We start from the raw sequence: 23,947 nt of genomic DNA, 5'->3' as shown, positions 1-23,947 counted from the left end.
TCTGATAAAACGATCTAAAAAATGTTTTAAAAGTATTATCTATGATGCTTTTTCGTGTGATATCTCTCGCATGTATCACAAAAATAATCAGTTTGGCGCCTTCGCCTTTTATCTTTCTGTTTGAACATACACAACAATGCTCTTTACATCTACACAGTGCCGCAATACATAGAGTTTTCCATCAATCTTTTCCTCAAGCACCGTTATATTTTATTCACTAGCTGACCCGGCGAACTTCGTCCCGCCCAAAATTATAGTTTTTATATGAATTCTTCAGAACAAAATACTAAACTTTTTCTCATCATAACATTGTTCTATGGGCAGAACACAACAAATACAACAAAATGAAGACAGCTCAAAAGAGACCTTTCCTTTTTCGAATTTTGCGATTAGCAACACATTTGACCTTCCTTTTTTATTTATAAAGATAGGAATGGGTTATTCCGCCTGAAAATCCATTTACACCTTCAAACAGAAATCAATTTCGTTAGCACAAACTAACAACGCTTATCATGATGTAATTTTAAAACATATGAGAAATCAATTTTCCAATTTTTCCGCCCTTCCTTCAGAATTTTCCGAAAAATTTTCGATTTTTCTCTCAACATTTATCTACAGGCAGAGACGAATACATCAAAATAAATATGGCTCAAATCGGACGATTCCTTCTTCGGGTTTTGCGCTTAGCAACACATTTGGCCTTACATTTTTATTTATATAAAACAGGGATGGCCAAATGGTCGCCCGCGAAAATATTCCTAAGCGCCCGCCAGGTGGTATAGTAGAGTGTCACCTCTAAACTAAAGTGACCAGATGGTCAGAGGTCTAACGCGGGACACAAAAAACTAAACGTTATGTGTATACGTTATGTAAACATAAACCATAGTTTAACGAGTCTAAACTGATCAGGATTTTTTCTTTCTGAGTATCGGCACTCAGTTGTGATTTTTCGGTGGTTTAGATTTTGTTTACACCCGAAAATAACTCACTCAATCAGAGCATTTACGCCTGGCAAGCACGATTCAAATTCTACAATTTTCTTCAAATCACCGAATGGAGTGCTCGAAAATTTCAATTCATTTTTCATCGATTTTAATGTTAACGTATGTATTCAAAAAAATGGACTAATTTCGGATGGCGATGAAAGATAATTTATAGGAACAAATTTTCTTTGAATCTTACGTTTATTAAGTCTACAACAAAAATGATTCAAGGATGTTGATTCGCAGTAGCAGCACTGTCAAGCAACTTGATGATTTTTCCATACTGCAAGCTCCACCCCACAGCGAAGGAGTTGGACATCCTAAGGCACTTTGTGTCCGCCAGATATAGCCGATCTGGTATTTACAATATCATCTCTTCGCCGTTCCTTAAGCCGGGAGATCGAAGCAACCGGCCAAGCGGTGGAGAAGAATCTGGCCAAAATGGACATTTTTATGCGGAAGCGTCAGACGAGACCGGTCGTATCTGAGCAGCAGGCAATATCCCCAAAAGGAATATCTTTAGGTGCTGGTGAAAAACTTCTTTCCGGCGAAAGAAGTGGAAAACTTCTTTTCGTACTCATAATGAAAGACGAAACGTACTTGATACTAGAATTCAACAAATGGCAGGGGACCGGGTACTTTACGTTCCCCAGGTAAGCGATGACGTCGATTATATCATTCACATCAAGTTCTCGAAAACATTTTTTTTTTCAAGTCTGGACAGCGCAAGCAATCAGTCGTTTACTTTCGCGTTCCCGTAATCGTGATCGAGTGCTGTAAGCTGTTATTAACCTTACTCGCCCTGGTGTTTTTATTATCACGCGTTTACCGTGGTCTTGTGGACATTGTGTTCAACCTCGCAATCAGCGAGTGGAGAAGCCGCAACAAGGCCTGCCAAAGTGGCTGGCTTTCATTTCTCGCCAATTCATCGCCATCGCAAATTGGAGTCGGACACGGTGGTCAATCGCACGCACACAATATCAGTGTGGAAGAACGCGCTTAGTGGTGTGATACACCATTTCATTTGTGCCGAGCGCCCAACACGCGATCAGCCGATCGCTAAGTTAAATTGTACTGGTGCATCTCGTGTGAATCGCTGTGAGTGAGAACGTGAGAACGAGCACCGGACTGAAAAGTGCACAATCGCAGCGGCGTCTGCAATCATCCGATCGAGCAGCAGCCGTTACCGCAATCATCGCACTGGTGTGCGTTAGCAAGTAGTTTTATTATTTTTTGTTTTTCTTTGTTTTTTTTTTATTAGGTTATAGGAATCATTCAAACTATTGCAATTATCAGCCACATAAATGATTGATGAAGGTGGGGGGTCTTTTAATATGGAGATCTCCTTCGATGACTCCCTTTCCGTTGCACAAAAAGGTGCCGGAAAATCGCTTAAGCGCGTTCCGTGTGATACAGAAGAGTCGTCGATTAAAAAGCCCCCCTCTAAGAAATCCACAAACCTCGCCACTCATCCCCCGAACCCCCCCGTTTTAACTCAACCATCGACCTCGCATTCCTCATCTGTTGCTCCTGATCCCTCTCAACCATCCACCTCATCTCCCCCCTCTACCGTCCCCGTTCCCGCCCAAACCTCGTCCTCGTCTTCTTCTTCTTCTGTTTTGTCCTCTCCCCGTGTCAAGGTTTATCCAGAGGATGCACCTGGAACTGGTCCATGGGTTGTTTTCTTCCGGCCCAAACCCAACGGGAAATCGCTGAATGTCATTCAGATTATGAAAGATCTGACAAAAAATTATTCCTCCGTGGTCGAAATGAGAAAGGTTAGACCGAACAAACTGCGTGTTGTCGTGGCTGATCGGAAGCAAGCTAACGAGATTGTTGTCGACAATAGATTCATCCTAGAATATCGCGCCTATGTGCCCTGCCATAACGTAGAAATTTCGGGGGTGATTACAGAAACGGGTCTGACGAGCGAATTTATAAAAAAGGGAGATGGCAGATTTAAAAAGCTTCCTCGGTCGATAGTTAAAATTTTGGACTGCCAACAGTTAGGAAAAGTGTCCCAGGAAGAGGGAAAAACAAAATTCACGCCGTCCGACTCGTTTCGAGTAACTTTTGCTGGTTCCGCCCTCCCTGACTACGTTATGGTAGACAAATTGAGGCTACCACTGCGACTCTTCGTGCCAAAGCCCATGACTTGCAACAAATGCAAGTCAGTTGGTCACACAGCAGATTATTGTGCCAACAAGGAGCGCTGTGCCACTTGCGGAGAGCAACATGTGGGGAAATCCTGCAGTGCGACTGAGCATAAGTGTCCATATTGCGGAGGATCCCCACACGTGCTCTCAGCTTGTGAAACTTACAAGAGTCGCTGGGAGAAGCAGAAGCGCTCTTTAAAGGAACGCTCGAAACGTACTTTTGCGGAAATTTTAAAGGGCGCTTCTCTACTGGCTCAACAACAACAACCAATCTCAACACACAATACCTTTTCCGCGTTGCCAGTTGATGAAATGGAAGCGGACACAGCTAGCGAGGGCACACCGTTTATTTTCAAAGGGAATCCCCGGCGCAAAAATGTGACCACTCCCAAAGTTCAAGAACAAGTCCCCACGGTTATATCCTCTGTTAGCTTGCCTAAAAAATCGAGTGCAGCGGACAAGCAAAATCAGGTTCCTCCTGGCTTCCGTGGTAATAGTTCACCTTCGAACAACCCAGCACTCGAGGGGACATCAAAAACCCCAACTGTCCCTATTTTTCCGTCCAGTTCAACTTCCCAATCGGGATTTATAAAGTTGTCTGACCTTTTGGATCAAATCTTCAAGTGTTTTAATGTTTCCGACTCCATCAGAACCATTGTCATCTCAATGCTTCCAGTATTAAAGACAATTTTGCAACAATTGATGCAAACATGGCCCCTCCTTGCAATGATTATCTCTCTTGATGTCTAATTCAAATAGAGAGGTCGGAGATATCACTGTTTTACAGTGGAATTGTCGTAGTCTTATCCCTAAATTGGATACATTCAAATTTTTAATTCATAACTTCAATTGTGATGTTTTTGCTCTGTCCGAAACGTGGCTTTCTTCGCGAGATGATATCTCTTTCCACGATTTTAATATTATACGCTTGGACCGTGATGATAGATACGGAGGGGTGCTTTTGGGGATCAATAAGTGCCACTCATTTTTTAGAATTGACCTTCCAACTATTGGAGGGATCGAAGCTGTTGCTTGTCATGCAAACATCAGAGGCAAAGACCTCTGTATTGTCAGCTTGTATTGGCCTCCGAGAGCTGCGGTTAGCCGCAAACAACTTGATGACATGTGCTCACTCCTTCCTGAGCCACGATTGATCTTGGGAGACTTCAACTCTCACGGAACTGCCTGGGGGGAACAGTACGACGACAATCGTTCATTGTTGATATATGACCTTTGTAACAGCTTCAATATGACCATTTTGAACACTGGGGAAACAACACGTGTACCTAAACCTCCTGCTAACCCTAGTGCTCTTGACCTCTCGCTTTGCTCGAATTCACTATCGTTAGATTGCAAGTGGAATGTAATCCAGGATCCCAACGGTAGTGATCACTTGCCAATCAAAATTTCCATCACCATTGGGTCGAATTCTTCTGAATCTATAAACATGGCATATGACCTCACAAGACACATTGACTGGAAAAAATATGCGGACGCGATTGCTCTAGCCATCAATTCCAGAGATGGTTTACCTCCATTGGAGGAGTATAACTTCCTTTCTCGTTTGATATATGACAGCGCGGTTCGCGCTCAAACGAAACCCATCCCAGGTTCCACCATTCGCCGAAGGCCTCCCAATCCATGGTGGGATAGCCAATGTTCCAAGCTTTATGTAGAAAAATCGAATGCATTTAAAGCTTTTCGGAAACGTGGAACCCCTGAAAATTTTCAAATGTATTTAGCCCTTGAGAATCAGTTCAAAAATTTGATCAAAGGGAAAAAACGTGCTTATTGGCGAAATTTCGTGGGAGGTTTGTCACGAGAAACGTCAATGAAAAAATTATGGAAAGTGGCTCGAAACATGCGAAATCGCTCATCAACGAATGAAAGCGAAGAATATTCACATCGATGGATTTTTAATTTTGCACGGAAGGTTTGTCCTGATTCCGCTCCTGTGCAAAAAATTGTTCGAGACATACCACAAGATAGGTGCGATCTTGATTCCGAGTTTTCGATGGTAGAATTCTCTCTTGCTCTCCTTTCTTGTAACAATTCGGCTCCAGGATCGGATAGAATTAAGTTCAACTTGTTGAAAAACCTCCCTGGTGTGGCGAAACATCGCTTGTTGAATTTATTCAATCGGTTTCTGGAACATAATATTGTTCCAGATGATTGGAGACAAGTACGAGTTATAGCTATTCAAAAACCCGGAAAACCCGCGTCCGACTTCAATTCGTACCGCCCAATAGCAATGCTGTCTTGTATACGGAAATTGTTGGAGAAAATGATCTTGTTTCGCCTTGATCGATGGGTTGAAACGAATGGCCTACTCTCAGATACACAATATGGGTTCCGCAGGGGCAAGGAGACGAATGATTGTCTTGCGTTGCTTTCTTCAGAAATTCAAATGGCTTACGCCGAAAAAAAACAAATGGCTTCAGTATTCTTGGACATAAAGGGGGCGTTTGATTCAGTTTCAATAGAGGTCCTGTCAGACAAATTACACTCTCGGGGTCTGCCGCCTCTATTGAATAATATGTTATATAACTTGCTTTGTGAGAAACATTTGAATTTTTCTCATGGAGATTCGGCAGTGAGTCGGATCTCTTACATGGGCCTCCCTCAGGGCTCATGTTTAAGCCCCCTTTTGTACAACTTCTATGTAAGCGACATCGACAATTGCCTTACACAAAATTGCAACCTAAGACAACTTGCAGATGATGGAGTGGTGTCTGTCGTAGGATCAAACGAATCCGACCTGCAAGGACCCTTACAAGCTACTTTGAACAATTTTTCAACCTGGGCCATTGGGCTAGGGATCGAATTCTCCACGGAGAAAACAGAGATGGTGGTTTTTTCTAGGAAGCATAGACCAGCAAAACCAAAGCTTCAACTTTTGGGTAAACCGATCACTCATGCTATGTCATTCAAGTATCTTGGGGTCTGGTTCGACTCCAAATGTACTTGGGGGGCCCATATTAGGTATCTGAGTAAAAAATGTCAACAAAGAATAAACTTTCTCCGTACAATTACCGGCACCTGGTGGGGAGCGCATCCTGAAGATCTTATAATGTTGTATCGAACAACTATTCTCTCAGTGATGGAGTATGGCAGTTTCTGTTTTCAATCAGCTGCCAAAACACACCTCATTAAACTCGAGCGAATTCAGTATCTTTGTCTCCGTATCGCGTTGGGATGTATGCCCTCAACGCATACCATGAGTCTCGAGGTTTTGGCAGGCCTACTCCCACTAAAAGATCGCTTCAATTTATTATCTCTTCGGTTCCTCATCCGGTGTAAGGTTATGAACCCATTGGTGATCGGAAATTTTGAGCAGCTTATCGAGCTAAATTTTCATTCTGGATTCATGAGCTCATATCATGAATTCATCACCATGCAGGTTGATCCTTCTTCGTATATTCCCAACCGTGTTTGTTTTTCTGACTACATCAATTCCTCTGTACATTTTGATCTGTTCATGAAGGAGAAAATCCATGAAATTCCAGATTATCTTCGATCGAGGATCGCTCCTACGATCTTCAAAGCAAAGTATGGGCGTGTCAATTGTGATAATATGTACTTTACTGATGGGTCCTCTATGAATGAGTCCATAGGATTTGGAGTGTTCAACGTATTTTTTAGCACCTCACACAGTCTTCAGTATCCTTGCTCAGTATATATTGCTGAATTGGCAGCAATACACTGGGCGCTGGACAGCGTCGCCTCACGACCTGTTGAACACTATTACATTGTAACGGATAGTCTTAGCTCTGTCGAAGCTATCCGTTCAGTGAGGCCGGAAAAGCACTCGCCGTACTTCCTTGAGAGAATACGAGAAATTTTGAGTGCTTTATCCAGACGCTGTTATGTCATTACTTTTGTCTGGGTCCCTTCACATTGCTCCATTTCGGGTAATGAGAGGGCTGACTCATTAGCAAAGGTAGGTGCAATTGAAGGCGATATTTATCAGCGTCAAATCGCCTTCAATGAATTTTATTCTTTAGTTCGTAAAAATACCATCGCTAACTGGCAACGCAAGTGGAACGAAGATGAATTGGGTCGGTGGCTTCACTCGATTATCCCTAAGGTTAGCCTCAAACCATGGTTCAAAAGTCTGGACTTGAGTCGGGACTTTATTCGGACCTTCTCCCGACTCATGTCCAATCACTGTTCTTTAGATGCGCTGCTTTTTCGTTTCAAGCTTGCCGACAGCAATCTCTGCGTTTGTGGCCATGGTTACCACGACATCGAACACGTTGTTTGGTCGTGCGAGCTATATTTTGTCGCCAGATCGAATTTAGAAAACTCCCTTCGGGCTCGAGGAAGGCAGCCCAATGTGCCGGTGAGAGATGTGTTGGCTCGGTTAGACCTTGATTACATGTCCCAAATATATGTTTTCCTTAAAGATATCGATCTTCGAGTGTGATTGTTCTTACATCCTTTCCCCCCCATTTTCTCCTCCTTTTCGTCCTTCGCGAGCTATCGGTTCCCTAACATTAGAATAAGTTAAATTGTTAATACATATTAGATGTGAGGATAGTTTAAGAATTCAGTGTGATGTGTGAGTATGAATGTGAAAGTGAGTGTGAGTGTGAGTGTGAACATGGTTACAATCTCCTTACATCCCATCCTTTTCCTAAAGAAAATGTGTCACCCTTCTAAACTCGAGTCAACCGCGAGTAATCGGTTTCCTATTTCATTAACCGTAGAATTAAGAAAACATGTTAATAGTAAAAGTATAGTTGAGAGTTTGGCTTCTTTAAACCTATGTAACTGAGCCTGTACAAATAAACGAATTATAAAAAAAAAAAAAAAAAAAAAAAAAAAAAGTTCTCGAAAAAGGTCCTTCTCTGACAGACGCGAAGGGAATGTCCAAGCCGCTCTTGTTTTGAGTCATATGGTGAACGGGGAGATATATAGTACGAGGTGCTTGCCGGAGTTGGCAAGGTGATGTGGTCTTTATGCCGAACCTGGGATCAGCCCATTATGCCAAAAGATCACTGGAAGATGGATCGGCTGGAGATAAACATTGTCGCGAAGACCACCAACCTTCGAAACACTCCCCAGCTGCGCCCGATAAAAAAAATTCTGGGAGAATGACCAAAATAGAGAGACAGACAACCACCAAAGCCACGAAAAGGTAAAATAACACACCGATATACATCTTTTCATCGGCCATGGTTCAGGTTCCGGCCAACTTCCGTAAGACCGTCCAGCGCTTCATTTACGATACTTCATCAAACAACTCTGCCTCTTCCTGTCGAGTATACACTAGTTCTTACGGCTTATTTAAAACGTTAAGCCCTGACCGAGTTAGGGGACTAAAGATGAACTTTTCGTCTGACTCACGTTGGTCCCTGCGGATCAATAGGGGACTTTTATAAAAATCATTTTCCAATTTCGTTGCTGTCGCTTCCAGTTGACACTCTCTAAACAAAAAGCCCAACGTCGGTGCCATGAAACCAGCTCAACGTATTAATCTTGGGATGCATTATTAATCTTTGGATGCATTGAACAGTCTGCCAAATAAAAGTTTTTTTTTGAAGTTCATCCATTTAAGAAAATCAGCATAATCAAATTGTGATATTGAAATATATTGATATCGCGGGACGGAATCTTACGCGGGACATTTTGTTGAAATGCGGGATTGTCCCGCGTAACGTAAATTTAGTTCTGGGAAACATTTCGTCAACGTTTGAAAATATGCAATTCGCTACACATGATGTTCGAGAAATAGCTCGATCGAATTGACCGTTTGATTCAATTTACAAAAAAGGGGGCCTGTATGTCCGATAGATAGTTCTTATACCTCTAAGTAATTCAGGAATATAATAATAACGTTGGGTGTATTTTTAAGGAAAATAAATGTTTTATATGTTCATAAATGACAATTTCCTTAAAAAAAACAACGATTATTGTTTGATGAGACTTAACAGAAAATTAAATATTACTTATTAATTATTTAGTAACCGATATTTATTTTTATTTTATAGAATAATTTATCATTGAATATTTGTTAGTATGACCTGTTTTTCGTTTAATTAACGCATATGGTCTCACAGACCGAGAATTAATAATTCTGTTTAGCAATAATACCAATAACGCCTAAAAATACACAATACCAAAATTACAGAGACACGCAATCTATGACACCGTGCACGAGTATACTGCCGTTCTACGCATAGTTGTCCCATATTCCAAAATCAGCAACTAAGAAAAACGCAATCAAAGTTTTCTAGCATATTTGTCTACCAGAAGTTTTAAGCATTTCAGTTTAGCAATACACCGGGTTTTTTATGAGCAATAAACTATAGCCTAATGAAATGTGAAAAGTTCCCCTCACTTGAATCAATCAAGCTTGATTATAAGAATTAAGCACTGGTTAGAATAAGGGAGAATCGCGATATTTGAAAGTTCATGCTTATGGGTGTTTGACTCTGTTCGTTGAACCGGAAACTTTAAGTAACTCATTTTGGTGTCTTTTACAAACCTATTACCCCAAGATTGATTTAATAAATTTCTCAACAATAAATACCGCTTTGTGTGTAATTTTATTTCTGGATTACTTTTATTGTTATATATTTCGTGAACAATATAATGCGTGTTTCCGCATCTATAATAAATTGCATCATTTCATAAATATGTAAACAAAAATCAATCTTTTTCTTAATCCAATTTGTTGAAAGCACGAGTATACAGTGTGTGTGTTTGTGTGTATTTTGTATGTTTTATCAAAGTTATGTACAGTTCAATATCTTACAGCTTACAATAGTCTTTCCTAAAACTATACAGTACAATACAAGTAAGTAAACAATCGCACTTCACCACCATGTCACCACTGTTTTTGGGTTTCTTTTTGAACCTTCCGTATAATAACCCCGCTTTTTCGTCATATCCAGTTGTATAGCCATTCATTGCTCGGTGTTCGGTGTTTGATGTTTTGGTGGTTTTTTCAAATAGATACCTTCTCTTTTTTCATACAAGGGCGAACAGAAAATACGATTGTCAGCTAGATCGATTGAAACATCAAACATCATACACCAGCAATATGGACTAGTAGCTCTATATCATTAGCACATTTAATATACCACATGTGTGTGTATCAGGTTTTCAAATATTTCTCAACCCACTGCACACCGAATAGAACCACAGCACCAACGAGGTCATCGACACATGTTCTATGCATTTTGGCTCCAATTCAAAATGAATGCGCTCATTAGAAGTGACCTGTTTTCAGATATATATCATACCTGTCTACATTTGGATAGTTCTGATGATAATGTGGCCATGTGTTTATTTTTGAATTTTGTTGTTGCTTTGACACTTCTTGGCACATCTCTTCGTTGTTTTGATTTCCGATCCTCGCCGTGTTCTAAAAAACAGCTATTTTCGACTACTAATACTCATGTTGTTTATTTTTTAAAACTGGTGCAGTGGAGTTATAATGTTTGAACTTTCCAACATGCCTATGATTGATTCTAGAAGCGGGGAGAAGTGCTCTGTTCTTCTGAGATGCGTGGCACATGATAATTCCTTAATTTGCTTTGTTCGATTCTTACGGTATAGTACTATACAATATATATATATATATATATATATATATATATATATATATAAATATATATATATATATATATATATATATATATATATATATATAAATATATATATATATATATATATATAAATATATATATATATATATATATATATATATATATATATATATAAATATATATATATATATATATATATATATATATATATATATAAATATATATATATATATATAAATATATATATATATATATATATATATATATATATATATATATAAATATATATATATATATATATAAATATATATATATATATATATATATATATATATATATATATATATAAATATATATATATATATATATAAATATATATATATATATATATAAATATATATATATATATATATATATATATATATATATATATATATATATATATATATATAAATATATATATATATATAAATCACAGTATCTAAAAGTCTTCTAGTCGCCAAAATGTCGATGTAATAAGATTTTCGGAAGGACTTGAAGGTTGCGTCGCAATTTTCCAAATTTCCGGCTGGTACGGCTTGTCTAAATAATTTTAAGCTGATATAAATGCTATAAACTGAAGGGGGAAAGAATCCCCCCAGTCCGACCAACAACAAAACATGCTAACGACTATTTTTGTGCGATTAAATCACTTGGAGTAATTTGCTTACTCATATCATTCCATCAATGCAATGACTCATATACTCATTGATGGTTGTTTAACAAATACTACCAGCAATTTGAACCCTACAAAATCATTGCAAGAATCATCCAATTAGGACCAGGCAAAAATATTTCTCTCATTGTTGTATCTAGATCAAAAAGTGTGCGAAGATCTCTATCGAGCAAATCGAAAGCCTTATGACCTTGTTCTTTTCTTTGACTTGATTAAAAACTACATCTATATTTGTACCAGAATTCAAACAATGAGATATTTACGGAAAAGAATGTTCAATAAAAAATTAATATAATCTTTTACAAACTTCATACACATCTATACAAAAAAAATCATTACAAAAATCATTGTTCTATTGAAACTGGGAAACTTACAACCTAAATTAATTCCTTATTAATGTGCCGTCCATAAGAATAGCATTGTTGAATTTGCTGCCGTTGCACTTATGATTGCCTTCCTTCACCAGCCCATCCTTAAATGTTCGACAAAATGTAACATTATATAAAATTCTCTTTCGTACAACCGAAAAATATAATTGAACAAAACGTTAAAAATAAAGCCACATTCGCACACAGTCATTCATGATGATTTGTAATCAACGTTTACATGTACAATAGGAAACTAATAAAGCTCAAGAAAAGGTACTTCCTGTTCTGTTCCCAATTCGTCTTTCACTCTCTCTTTCTTTCTCATATGTTCTTTCTCTTTCATTAATCAGATTTCAGTGCTTCCATTACATATTAACGGCTCAATTTTGTTCGTTTCGAAAAATATGTTCAGGATTGTATAAATATGTTAATCTGGTGTTCATAAACAAAGATAAAAAATAATTAGACTCCTCGCTCTCCATGTTGTTAGTTCTCTCTCTCTCCATTCTACACGGCTAGACCCTAAGGATCTACGAAGAAATCGCAAATACAGTGCACAACGAATACGGATTCTAGTTCATCCATCGTTGCTAGTGCTGCTGCTCCTCTTCCACCTCCTCCTTCATTGCTACCATTGGATCCGCCACTGTCGCGAAACAGCAGTGCTGCTAGTGCCGGAAAGTAGTAGTGACCATCACCGTTTCTCACCGGACTGCCATTGTCCTGCTCTCAGTTGCCGACCACCAGATTGTTCACGTTTATCTGATTCGATAGAACATAAACAACTGCCTCGTAGGTGGCCATCATGATGGCCGTGTTTGGGATCTGACGAACCATTTGGGTGCCAAGGCCGCTGTAATTCGAAAAAAGGGATTTCATTATCGGATTGGATACAACCGGAGGTGTTATCAACTACAGTAACTCGATGTTGGATGATGTTAGTGACTGGTTTATTGTATAATCAAAATATGTATATAAAAGTATTGCAAGTATTTAGTTTCAAAGTAGAAGATGGCTCAGCATTATCTTGTTTATTGCAATTGTATTTCTCAAAGACACGATTCGTTGAACACCCATGTGTATTTTGATCTGGATCGCTTCTGTCTCCATTTCCTCGAACATCAACATTTTGGCCGGACTTCACATGCGTAGCACTTCGACGAAATATTCCACCACCTCGTGTTTTTACTTCACACGATCTGTCTGAAAGTTGCTTAACAAGAGTAGCTTTCTCCCAGTCCGATATAATATCTGGTCGACGCTTAACGAATAGATTGTCTCCCACTCGCAATTTTGGTAATTCCTTGGAATGCTCGTCATAACTTGCTTTGGTCATTTGTCCTTTTTCTGTAATACGTTGTTTCACTGCTGCAGACTTTGGAGGTTGTAACTTATTTGTGGTCCGAGGTATTTCGTTTAGCGTGTCCCTTGAAAATAGGTTTTGGTTTGGACTGGTTTCAATTGCATTGGGAGTATTTCTTTGTTGTAATAGGGCTTTCCAGAAATCAGCCCAACTTTTTGAGCATTTTCGATATAATTGCTTCATTAATTTGACGGCTGACTCGGATTTACCATTTCCTTGGGCATGGTACGGTACTGACATGACGTGTTCGAAACCCTTCCGAAATCACACCATTCCTCATTATTATAATGTGGATCATTGTCTGCAACGATAATTTCGGATACTCCATGTCTAGCAAAATGACGCTTGCACATTTGGATGATCGTTGGTGTTTTGGTATCGTTCAGGAAATCTACTTCAATGAAATCATAAAAACTATTCGCCAAGACCATCATGTGAAACTTTTTTCCGTCTTTCTTCATTTCGCCGAGATCGATATTTACACGTTGAAAGGGAAAATCAGATATCTGATGCGTACTCACAAGTGCTCCTGCTTGACTAGCGCTGAACATCATGCATATTTACAATTCCGTACAAAGTTCATAATTTGCTCCGCCATTCCTGGCCAATACATCGATTCACTTGCCGCCCGAATGGTGTAATCTATTCCCAAGTGTGCTGTATGAAGTTTTTCAATAAACTGCAGTCGAAGGCACCTTGGCATCAATATGCGGTCTGATTGGAAGATCACTCCTTGTTGTACTGAAAGCTCGATTTTGATAGCATGATACCTCAGTAAATCATCATCCAATTCCTCTTTCGTATCTGGCCATCCGTTAATCAGGATGTGTACGAGTTTGGCATGTGTTTGATCCGTTTTCGTAGCATCGGCAATAAGCCTGAACTACTCATACGCCATGTTTTTATATTCGACAATATTGACATCTGCTACTTCCGCAAATGCCGCATTTACTTTCTCCATCGCAAAAGTTCCAACTTTTAATTCGTTAGACGTCGAATCTGCAGCCTATTTTGACAATAGGTCAGCAATATGAATCACCGCAATATGTATTTCACCGTGATATCGTAGCGTTGAAGTGTCATCATGCGTTGTAATCTCAGCGCGGCCTCTGTGATTGGTTTCTTAAATATGACTTCTAGTGGCTTGTGATCGGACTCTCTCAGTACTTGACGATACTGGTCCAATCGTTTACACGCAAATACTATCGCCAAACATTCACGTTCTATTGGTGCGTATTTGCTCTCCGTCTTCGTTAATGTTTGCGACGCATATGCGACAAGTCGTCCTTCTTGTATCAGGACACAACCCACACCATACATGCTTGCGTTACATTGTATAGTAAAGCTCTCTGTGACATCATAATATCGCAGCACCGGCACCTGTGTTACTAAGCGTTTAATCGGCTGAAAAGCTTTCTCTGCTTCTTCCTCCCATACGAATTCACTGTTTTTAGTTAATCTGCGCAAAGGAGCACTGATGTCAGCTAATCTCGGTAGAAACTTTCCCAAATACGTGCTTAATCCCAGGAACGTCATCAACTCCTTCTTATTCTTTGGTGTTGCTATATTCAGCACAGCTGAAATCTTCGCAGGGTCTGGTTTTACTCCGTTATCCGTCAGCATATGATCAAAAAACAGTACGGAAGACATTGCTATATTCACTTTAGCACGATTTATTTTCAGTCTTCGCTCTCTAAATCGCTGCAATGTTGCTTCTAGATTCCGATTATGGTTTAACATGGCTTGTTCAACAGTATCGCCACATCCATACACGACAACGGTATCCGCAAGACACCTGACACATTTGAGTTCCAATATTAGCTACTGCTGCGCCTTCTGGTATATTTTTTTTCGGTGCACATGATACTCCGAATGGCATTCTTTTCCATCTGTATACTACCATTGGTGTCCAAAATGCTGTCAGATCCGCGCTTTCTTCGTCTAATCTCAACTGTCAAAATTCATTCTTGGCATCTAACACCGAGAAAACTTTAGCCTTCGCAAAATCAGGCAGAATCTGATAATTCGCGCGTTTAGTCGCTTGATTTAGTTCTGAAGGATCCAAACACAGTCGAAGCTTATTTCCACTTTTCACCAATAACAAATTGCTTATCCACTCCATGTGTCTGTTAACTGGTTCAATGATTTTTTTTTCGTTTTTCGCTCTTCAATTTTCATTTTCAGTTCCGGCAAGTAGGCCAATGGAATCCGACGCGGTTTCTGTTGCACTGCTGCAACGGAAAGATTGATTTCAATTTTAAACGTTCCTTGCAACAATCATTCGCCCTCAAAAACATGGGATGTCCTGGATCTTGATGATTCCTAGATCGATTGTAGCTTTCGATGACAACAGTGGGGGTCGTTTTTTCCACCACTATGAATGGCAGCCTTATGATTCGGTCCTTCAATTGCACGTCGAGATCCCCTTTACCCTTCGGAATTATTATATTTCCCGAATAGCATCGCAGTTTTACATTCGTATAATACAGCTTCCAGTTTTAAGACGATTGAAATCTTGGCATTCTCAATCGACGTTCTTTGCCTAGTATTTTTAGTTGTACCATTATTTCGTCCGAATCCTTGCAGCTATTCTAATCTATTTTGGCAATATCGACATATTCGCATTGTTCTTCATCATCTGTCGAATCCGTCGAGCTCGATACGTTGTCTTCCAGTTGCCGAAGGTGTTTTCCAGAGGGCTTTTTCTTCTTTTGCTTCAACCGACACATCCTCTTGAAGTGGTTCATTTTTTAACAGAATAGACATTTCTTTCCGTATGCTGGGCATCTCTCTTTCTCCCTTGGGTGATTTCCCCCCAAAATAAAAACAACGCTTCTCCAGTTTCTTTGTTGTGGTCACTTTGAACGTTTCACTTGAACTTCCTTTACTTGAAGACATATGTTCATATTTACTAGTTTTATCTCCAATATGCTGGTGTTCTTCACCATATCGCTCACGGAGATTCCCTGCCCACAGCAGCTCCTTCCGCATCTGACGATCCTGGATGCCCGCTATGATTCTGTCTTTAGGAATTTTCTCCTGCTGAGCCGCCGTACATCCACACTTTTCCGCTTTTTTCTTTAGACGTTTAAGAAACTCGTCAATTTTCTCAACATCCTGTTGACAAATCGTGTTGAATTCCGCTCGCTCTACTCGCTGATCACGAACAGGAACAAGATATTCATCTACTTTTTGTAGAATCGTTTCTGGTTTGCTTTTACCCTCAGGCGTAAGTTTTAGCTCTTCCACTAAAAAGACAACTTCAACACCAATGACTGCCATCAAAGTCGCAACTTGCTGCTCCGATGTTTTTGCGTTCACCCCTGTGGCTAGCGCATATTAGCTCCACTGCAATATAAATACTTTGAAAGCCCCGTCGTCATCCACTCCCAGCTTCAGGGACGCTGGAACGGGACTGTTGCTCATTTTTGGTTATGTCATAATAGCCGACTAAACAAAATCTTAAATCGGCGCTGGAAATTTGGTTCACTCCCAAAATTCACTTTGAAACGTTTTTTCGCGAGTTCGTCTACGTTTCGAACATACATTCGTCTGTCACAAAAGCATTTATTGCTTCAAAATCGATTAACTTGACTGTATTTAGAATACAACAGAAGAATAACACACGAAGCTCTTACTCACCGATACAATCCCGCCTTTCCTTCCTCCTTCCACACGGTGAGGATGGTCTGCCAGAAGCTCCGGTACTTGTTTCCCTCTTCGCGCAGTCGGGTTCGGGCAACCTCGTGTGGATAGGTAATGACGGAAGCGATTGTCTTCGAGGTGGCTCCGGCCGCCATGAACTCGAGGAAGTCCCGCGAGGTTTTGTTATCGGTGGGATGTCCATGTCGTAGCTCATTCTAGAGTGGAGCGCACATTTGCACAAGGAAAACACGAAGGGGAGGCGGATTAGTACGGTCCAACGATCTTAGCGATACCTTGTATGAACACGTGTGAACAACACGGATAGGGGAGGCAGAGAGGTTTCATTTCGATTCGTGTGCGAAACACGAAACTGTGAACGGATGGATGTTTGAGATGTTTTTTTTTCAATTAGATATTATATATATATGTAGAAAATGGAAACTCATACTATGCGGTTTTCGCTTGGTTTTCGGAAAATTCTCCCTACACACAGATGAAGGGCGAGAGGCGAGCGACGGCAGTTTCGTGAATATGCGTGTGTCTGAGACTAAAAATATGAAAAAATACACATACGAGAAATTTAGCGGTACAGATTGGGGCATGTGCATCTGCGCCTTGGGTTATTATAGGTACGTGGGTTCATACATGCGGTTGACCTTTTTTCGTTGAGATTTTATCGATTGCTGACCGACTTTCTGTGGACTCGCACGTCGAATCATGAATTCTGTTCAATTTTGTTAACTATTTTAAAGGAAAAACGAATCCACAGGAAGTTATGTATTTGAGCTTGAACTTAGGTGTGAATAATTAATAACCAATCAATGTTATGGAGACGAATGAGTTAAACTAGGAGCAGCTTCCGTGTCACTTTCTGATAAAATGGAAACATGAATACGACAAAGAGTGATGAATAATTTAGTAATAATTATATGAATCCTCACGGAAACTGCAGAGGCCACTTAAACTGACATGAACAAAGAAAAAAGACCAATCTTAACGCATATGGTAATGGTACCTTCTCTCTTACAGGCAGATATTATTCCACATGATCACGTATGCCTACCCAAGCGCCTGCAACATGCGATGTTCTTTTTAGTTCGTTAAGTCAATAAAATGGTTTTTTTTGGATGACCAACCCGAACAGACACATACACATAGGTGTTACACAGAGACGCACGCGGGCAGCGAGCGGCCACGGCACGGGAGAGGACACACAGCAACATACGCAGCGCAGAACTCCTTCCTCGAGCTCTCCCTCTTTCTCCTCCACACTCGCAGAAGAACTCAGCGGGCAGACCGGGACACATGCATGAGACCTACAAAACTATGACTGTGTATACGAGAATTTTATGTTGAGCAAATTACCATCGTCTCTTACGACTGATTCCATTACGACCAATCGCACAGCGACACTGGGAACAATTTTTTTGCAAGTAAAAAACAGTTCCACGCGGCACAGAAAGCTCATTCAGAATTTGCTTATGTTTTCGGAAAAACCTGATGAAGCCATATTAGGGAAACACCAGTAATTTATTTTATGTTTTTTTACTTTGTATGTTAGATGATCATTTTTGGATGTTTTGATGTTTTTTTTGTGTGGGAATGTGATCGTGACAACACAGACGCACACATCGCACAATGGTAAGGATTAGCAAAGAAGCGAACACATACAACTATAAATGGGAAAAGAGGTCGGTTAAAAAATGTCAGCGTGCTCAGAGGATACATACCAGTTTCTTTTTGAGCGCTTCGTAGATCACGAAGTGGATAACCGTTTCCGAGATTCCGACATAGCTGGCCGTGATGCCCTTGTAAAAGCCCCGCACGCCCTGGTTCGCGTAGATTTGCTTCACGCACTCCGACACCGTCATCTTGCCATTAGCGTTGAAGTCCAGCTGCAGACGCGTCTTGACAAACCAGATCGGGTTGGTGAGTGAGGTCGAGACGAAGCCAGCGCACGAGGCACTCATGATGTGCACCAGGGGCGAGTTGGCAGGGATCACGCTGTTGTTGGAATAGAAAAAAAGATGCACTATTTTAGTCACGGAAACTACGAAGAACCTAAAGTGCACGAAATCAAACAGCGAAGGATTAATGAATGTAAACTAAATATATTTCTTATTTCGCAAATAAATCCAACGAAAATTACAGAATTGAAAAAAATTAACGCGTCGAGACATAAATAACAAATAGTTCTCTGATCTGTCACTAAAGGCTTTATTGAAATAATATGTGACCAGTTATGTGAAGTACACCACACTACTCCCTTTCCTAATAATACTTTCACTGTATCTGAAAACGTAAGTGACGAATTTCATGCCAACTCGAATGGTCATTGACAGCACCATCGTCTCTGTATCCGAATGCACTGGACTTGAATAAGGGCTTTCCGAAGGTTTGATGTATCCGAGTTATAAGAATCACTTCAATTCCTTGCGTAACGCATCAAGTTTATGTGGTAGAAGTCTGCAAAATTTGGAATGACATGGAGATGGCATGGCCTTCGACGGTGATAGTATGCTTAACATTGTGTCTGACATTTTAATCTGGGAGTCGTGATCTAGTGACATCGGAGTATTCGCTCAGTAGACCTACATGGTCGTTACTATCGGAAAAAGCTTTGAGACCAAATAGCCCTTCTGTGATGGAATTGATTTGAGATTTGAGACAGCTAATTTAGTTTTTTTTATTTGAGCTGACAAGGCTCTCGGCAGTTCTTCGCATTTGTTACGAATTTCTGTGGAAGTAACAAAACGGATGATACTACCACGAGAACCACTCCGAAAGCTTTGGTGTCTGTTGAAACTTCTGTTGCAAGGTCTGCTGCGTTCTTGACGGAATACGACCAGCTCGTTTGATGGTTCAGAAATTTGTGTACGCAGTTCCACCAAGCCTGTCTTTAGTGCCGTCCGAGGAAACTGCTGCGGACGATGCACCGCGTTCCTGGTAATGTCTGTGAGCTTGTCGGCTTGTTCAGCAAGCTGCGGTAACTGGAGTGTGATCTCTGACACTACGCCTTGGGTGAATTCGGGTGATTGCTGCACTCATGAAGACTTGATAACTTTTTCGTCGGTGATAACGTCTGTGGCAAGAACCCTGATTTTTCGTAGAAGCTGTAGAAGCTTGTGATCATCTATTTCACACCATCTTAATGGCTGCTGCATGCGGTTTTATTCACTCGTACTGTACTCTTGAATAATTCTTCCTTTCAGTGTATTTATCGTCAGATGGTGTATCTCGAATATTGTCAGAGCAGCACGCAAGGATCTCGAAATCGATATCGTGGTAATATCGAGTATCCTTTCTTATAATTTCGGCTAGCATAAATTGCGCTTCAAGATGGACGAACCACTGAATCGGGTCACACTTCCAGAAAAACCTAGTATTTGATTCCGTTTTTATTCACAGTAATTGCATCATCGGGTATGTTGCTTGAGCTCAAAATAACTCTTGTAGACGGGCAATTTCATCCTGCAGGCGTTGCTCGACCGACATCTTACGGGTGCTACCGGTGAGCGCTTCGGCGATGTTTTGAATATATGGCACAACATGTGCGGAAGTAATCAAACGATAAGCAAAAAATTGACACAACCATTTGCGCTCAAGTGTGATTATTTGTGTTTCCTTGCTTTTGAAAAAAAAAAGACGAAATCGTCGATCACGTCGATTTCATTAATGAAATGAACGAAATCAAACAGCGAAGGATTAACGAATGGAAACTAATTACAGAGATTCCCCTTTAATTGGACAGACCTATAATGCAACACGATAAATTTTTAGGAGTATTTACAACCTAGATTAAGATTTTGCGCTCTTTTGTAATGCTTATTTTTTAGATTTCCAATGATTTTCCTGTTTTAACTTGTTTTTCACATTGTGTTGTGTTTGTTGATATGTCCAATTACAGGTCATAATCTCTGTGTATCTTTTTTGTCGCAAGTAAAACTAACGCAAATTACAGAACGGAAGAAAATGAACGCGTTGAGACATGAATCTATATAAATTAACGATTTAACTAAAGAACGGAGTAACATATTTAAACAGTCAGTATCAGGTTTGATGCATCTTATTCTGCATTAGGTTTACATGCCAAAAAAGTTATGAAAACCATTCGGAAAGTTGGAAAATTGGAAAGTAATTTTTTCAGCAAATTTTGCATATCTATATAAATAAAAATGATTTGGTGTCCGTTCCTCACAATTTGACTCAAGAACGGAGTAAGGGATTCAAACAGTCAGTATCAAGTTTGATGTGCCTTACGTATAGATCACGTACATAACAATAAGTTCTGTGGGAACTTGAGTGTTCGAAATGATTTAAATCACATATCAATTGGTCGGTGTTAAGTTAGAGCGGAGCAAGTCGCAAAGCTGAAAATGTCGAGTTATTGATTAAATTAGGTTAAACAATTTGTAAGCTACATTCCACATTTATCAGATTTGCAAAATCACGCGTACAGGAGAAGTAACTTATCGAAATTATTTTGAACGCTCAATGAAAACCTCTTGTAGCACCGAACTTCAAACTCGTTTTTCTCGAAATCATAAAAATGTTACTTGGTCCGGTCTGACTTAACACCGACCAATTGTGGGTAAAACGAAGTTTGCCGGGTTAGCTAGTAATAAATAGTTCTCTGATCTACCATTAGAGGCTATGCTGAAATGAAGTGTGCGGCCAGTTTGGCTGCGAAGTGAAATACCCCACCAACTTTTCGGGAAACTTACCCAATGGCATTGAGTGCGTTTTTGGCCTTCGAATAGGCACAAAAGTAGATCGCACGAGATGGAGCGACACCGACAATGTTCGGACCGAGGCCCTTGAAAAGGGCCCGTGAACCCTCGGTTTGGACGATGTGCTTCAGACAATGCCAGATCGAGATCGACTGCACCGACGTCGAGAGACCGCACTGGGGGATGGCCAGTATCTGTAAGAGATGAACAATAATATCGATTAATAAATAGGAAACAGAGCCATATGACATATGTCAAGATTGAATGAACGAAACTCGTATCCGAGCATTTGATTCTGATTCCCGTACGATTAACAACATTGATTATGGAATGAGCATGTTACAATTTGGAACAAGTTAGACTATCATCAAACAAGCTCCACGTAATCCATAATCCAGTTTACTGCCAGACTCAAATTCCAGCTAAACTCTCAAAATCAGAAATCAAATCAGAGACCCTGGATGGATTCTATTATTAAACTTCTGTTATCTCACTTGGAGCCACAACTTGGCAAAAAACAAGATTCGTCTCATAATCATCATTGCTGTAACTGGTTCAGAGATTGCAAAACAATCCGTCGTCTACGTGCAACAACACAACCGTTTTCTAGAATAATGTGCGGCGACGAGAAACACACTAGCCAGCTCCAAGTCCAGAAATCCGGTTCGATCCACCGTAAAGCCAGTTTCGATGACCAGATTGGACACAGGCGAGAACCCAAAGGTTATCGCCAATCTCCACACAGTATGCAAAACAACGCTTACGCGTGAAAAGCCGAGATCATCCCAGGGAGGAGTCCCTCTAGAACCAACGATTTGATTCGCTGTGCTCTATCGACTCGGTTTTAAAAATACGGCTCTTATCAGCAACCCCCACCAGCAACATTGCGCCTGTGGTGGTGGTGGCGACCGAGCAGGAGGACCCGCCTCGAGGAGAATCCGGTAAACAAGATCCCATCATCAATTCTGGCACGAAGCGCACTTTGCGTTCACGCTCTATTTGACTGTAATTGCGCGCTCGGATGAACAGCCCTCCGCCGACGGCGTCGCATCGTCAGAAATTGAGCCCAATCCGGTGTTAAGCAGAGATGAGTTTGTAGAAGGAACTGATTGGTGCAGCAGCAGTTCTTGTGCAATACAAAACAATGACTTTTGCCAACGTCATCCAGACGACGTGTGTCCGATTTCAATCGAGCGATTAGTGATTTTGTCGTGACGCATTCAGCCGTTTATTGGCGTGTCACGCGGTGAACCCGTGTGGAGGGGGTTCAGAAATCGAAATCGATTCCGGTTCAACTTACCGATGGACGCCGACGGCTTAGAATTGTGCTAGCACATACTCGATGCTGCCTGGAATGGTGGAGATCTGCGGTGGAATTGTTGCTGCGCAGATGATGCTCGTTTCCGATGAACTTCCCAGCGGCGTCCGTCACTATGCGGGAAGGTACGCTATGGATAAACGAGGCGGTCGAACTTTGCAGACGAGTTTTCACCACTTCCAGAGGACATGTCACCACGGCGCCAGCGGTACCAGCGACACTGTAGATGGGGAAAAGAGAGGAAATAGATTAGTGTTGATCCTTTGTTGATTGAGGTTCAAGTTTTGATTTGTAGTTATAGGTAAATATAGAAAACTTTCCACCTTCGAATGAGATTATTTTGCAAGGTGCTATTCAAGGGCACAATAACAGACTGTGCCCTGTTGGCTTACACTTATAAAAATCATCATAAAGCATACTGAGGTTAATAAACAATGTAGGGCTCAAAAAACAGTGCGGGTGTACAATTTGAAACCCAAAAGGTAATCCCATAAATAACCCAACTTTCGAAAATTTGAACAGAACTAGCCGTGATCATGGTGAAATACGACCGGTTATTGAGTGGATGCAGTTGAACAAGGTTATCAGCTCTCCTGCCGAACTGATCGATCTTCTGTTTTGCATCAGAATATCATTGGTCATGCTGACGGTGATTGTAGAGACGATGATCATAAACAGCGTGGTTGTTGTTTTCAACTGTCTCGACACACCGGATCAATCCGGGACAATTGTTGATACAATTGATTTTTTTTTAAACCAAAACGACCGCCAAGAACTAATTTTAGTGCATTCGATAGAACATCTGCCGGGTCTTACTAATGCGGCGGCAATCACATTCGACGTGTTCGGAAACCGGCGCTACTTTACCTCACATGACGCTGTAACAAAGGTAAGTCATTTTGAATTGAACATCGAAAACAAACTAAGTCCATATTATGACGTGTTCATTTTATCAGGACTGCTTTATTGCATTTGTATATGCTCTCAGTCAGCTTGAATATTTTTCAAAATAGAGACAAAAAACGCGGGACAGACTGGCGACAATCGTTCGAACCAATGGTGAAACCTTGTAGACGCCGCTGCTTCTCGTGCACACACTTCTCACAGACACAC

The 23,947-nt window shown here is 40.5% G+C and overlaps 1 protein-coding gene and 1 long non-coding RNA gene across 2 annotated transcripts in view; both read right to left on the bottom strand.

Annotated features, from left to right (window-relative positions):
- Window positions 1-12,201: 12,201 nt before the first annotated feature.
- The window catches only part of LOC129776139 (mitochondrial carrier protein Rim2), a 34,209-nt gene continuing 22,463 nt past the window's right edge, over window positions 12,202-23,947 (bottom strand). The window contains exons 2-6 of the mRNA XM_055781576.1: window positions 22,817-23,054; window positions 21,511-21,710; window positions 18,517-18,790; window positions 16,784-17,001; window positions 12,202-12,631 (exon numbers count right to left, since the gene is read on the bottom strand). Coding sequence (XP_055637551.1) covers window positions 12,508-12,631; window positions 16,784-17,001; window positions 18,517-18,790; window positions 21,511-21,710; window positions 22,817-23,054 — 1,054 coding nt within the window. The 3' untranslated portion in view covers window positions 12,202-12,507. The remainder of the gene's footprint in view (window positions 12,632-16,783; window positions 17,002-18,516; window positions 18,791-21,510; window positions 21,711-22,816; window positions 23,055-23,947) is intronic.
- On the bottom strand, window positions 17,174-17,954 carry LOC129776140 (uncharacterized). Its single transcript, XR_008743060.1, has 2 exons — window positions 17,923-17,954; window positions 17,174-17,333 (listed from the first exon to the last, which is right to left on the bottom strand). It is a non-coding gene; the product is annotated as an uncharacterized LOC129776140 (long non-coding RNA).

The sequence above is a fragment of the Toxorhynchites rutilus genome, chromosome 3, assembly GCF_029784135.1.
Source record: "Toxorhynchites rutilus septentrionalis strain SRP chromosome 3, ASM2978413v1, whole genome shotgun sequence".
In the NCBI taxonomy this organism is placed as follows: domain Eukaryota; kingdom Metazoa; phylum Arthropoda; class Insecta; order Diptera; family Culicidae; genus Toxorhynchites; species Toxorhynchites rutilus.
This window is presented reverse-complemented; position numbering and strand designations above follow the sequence as displayed.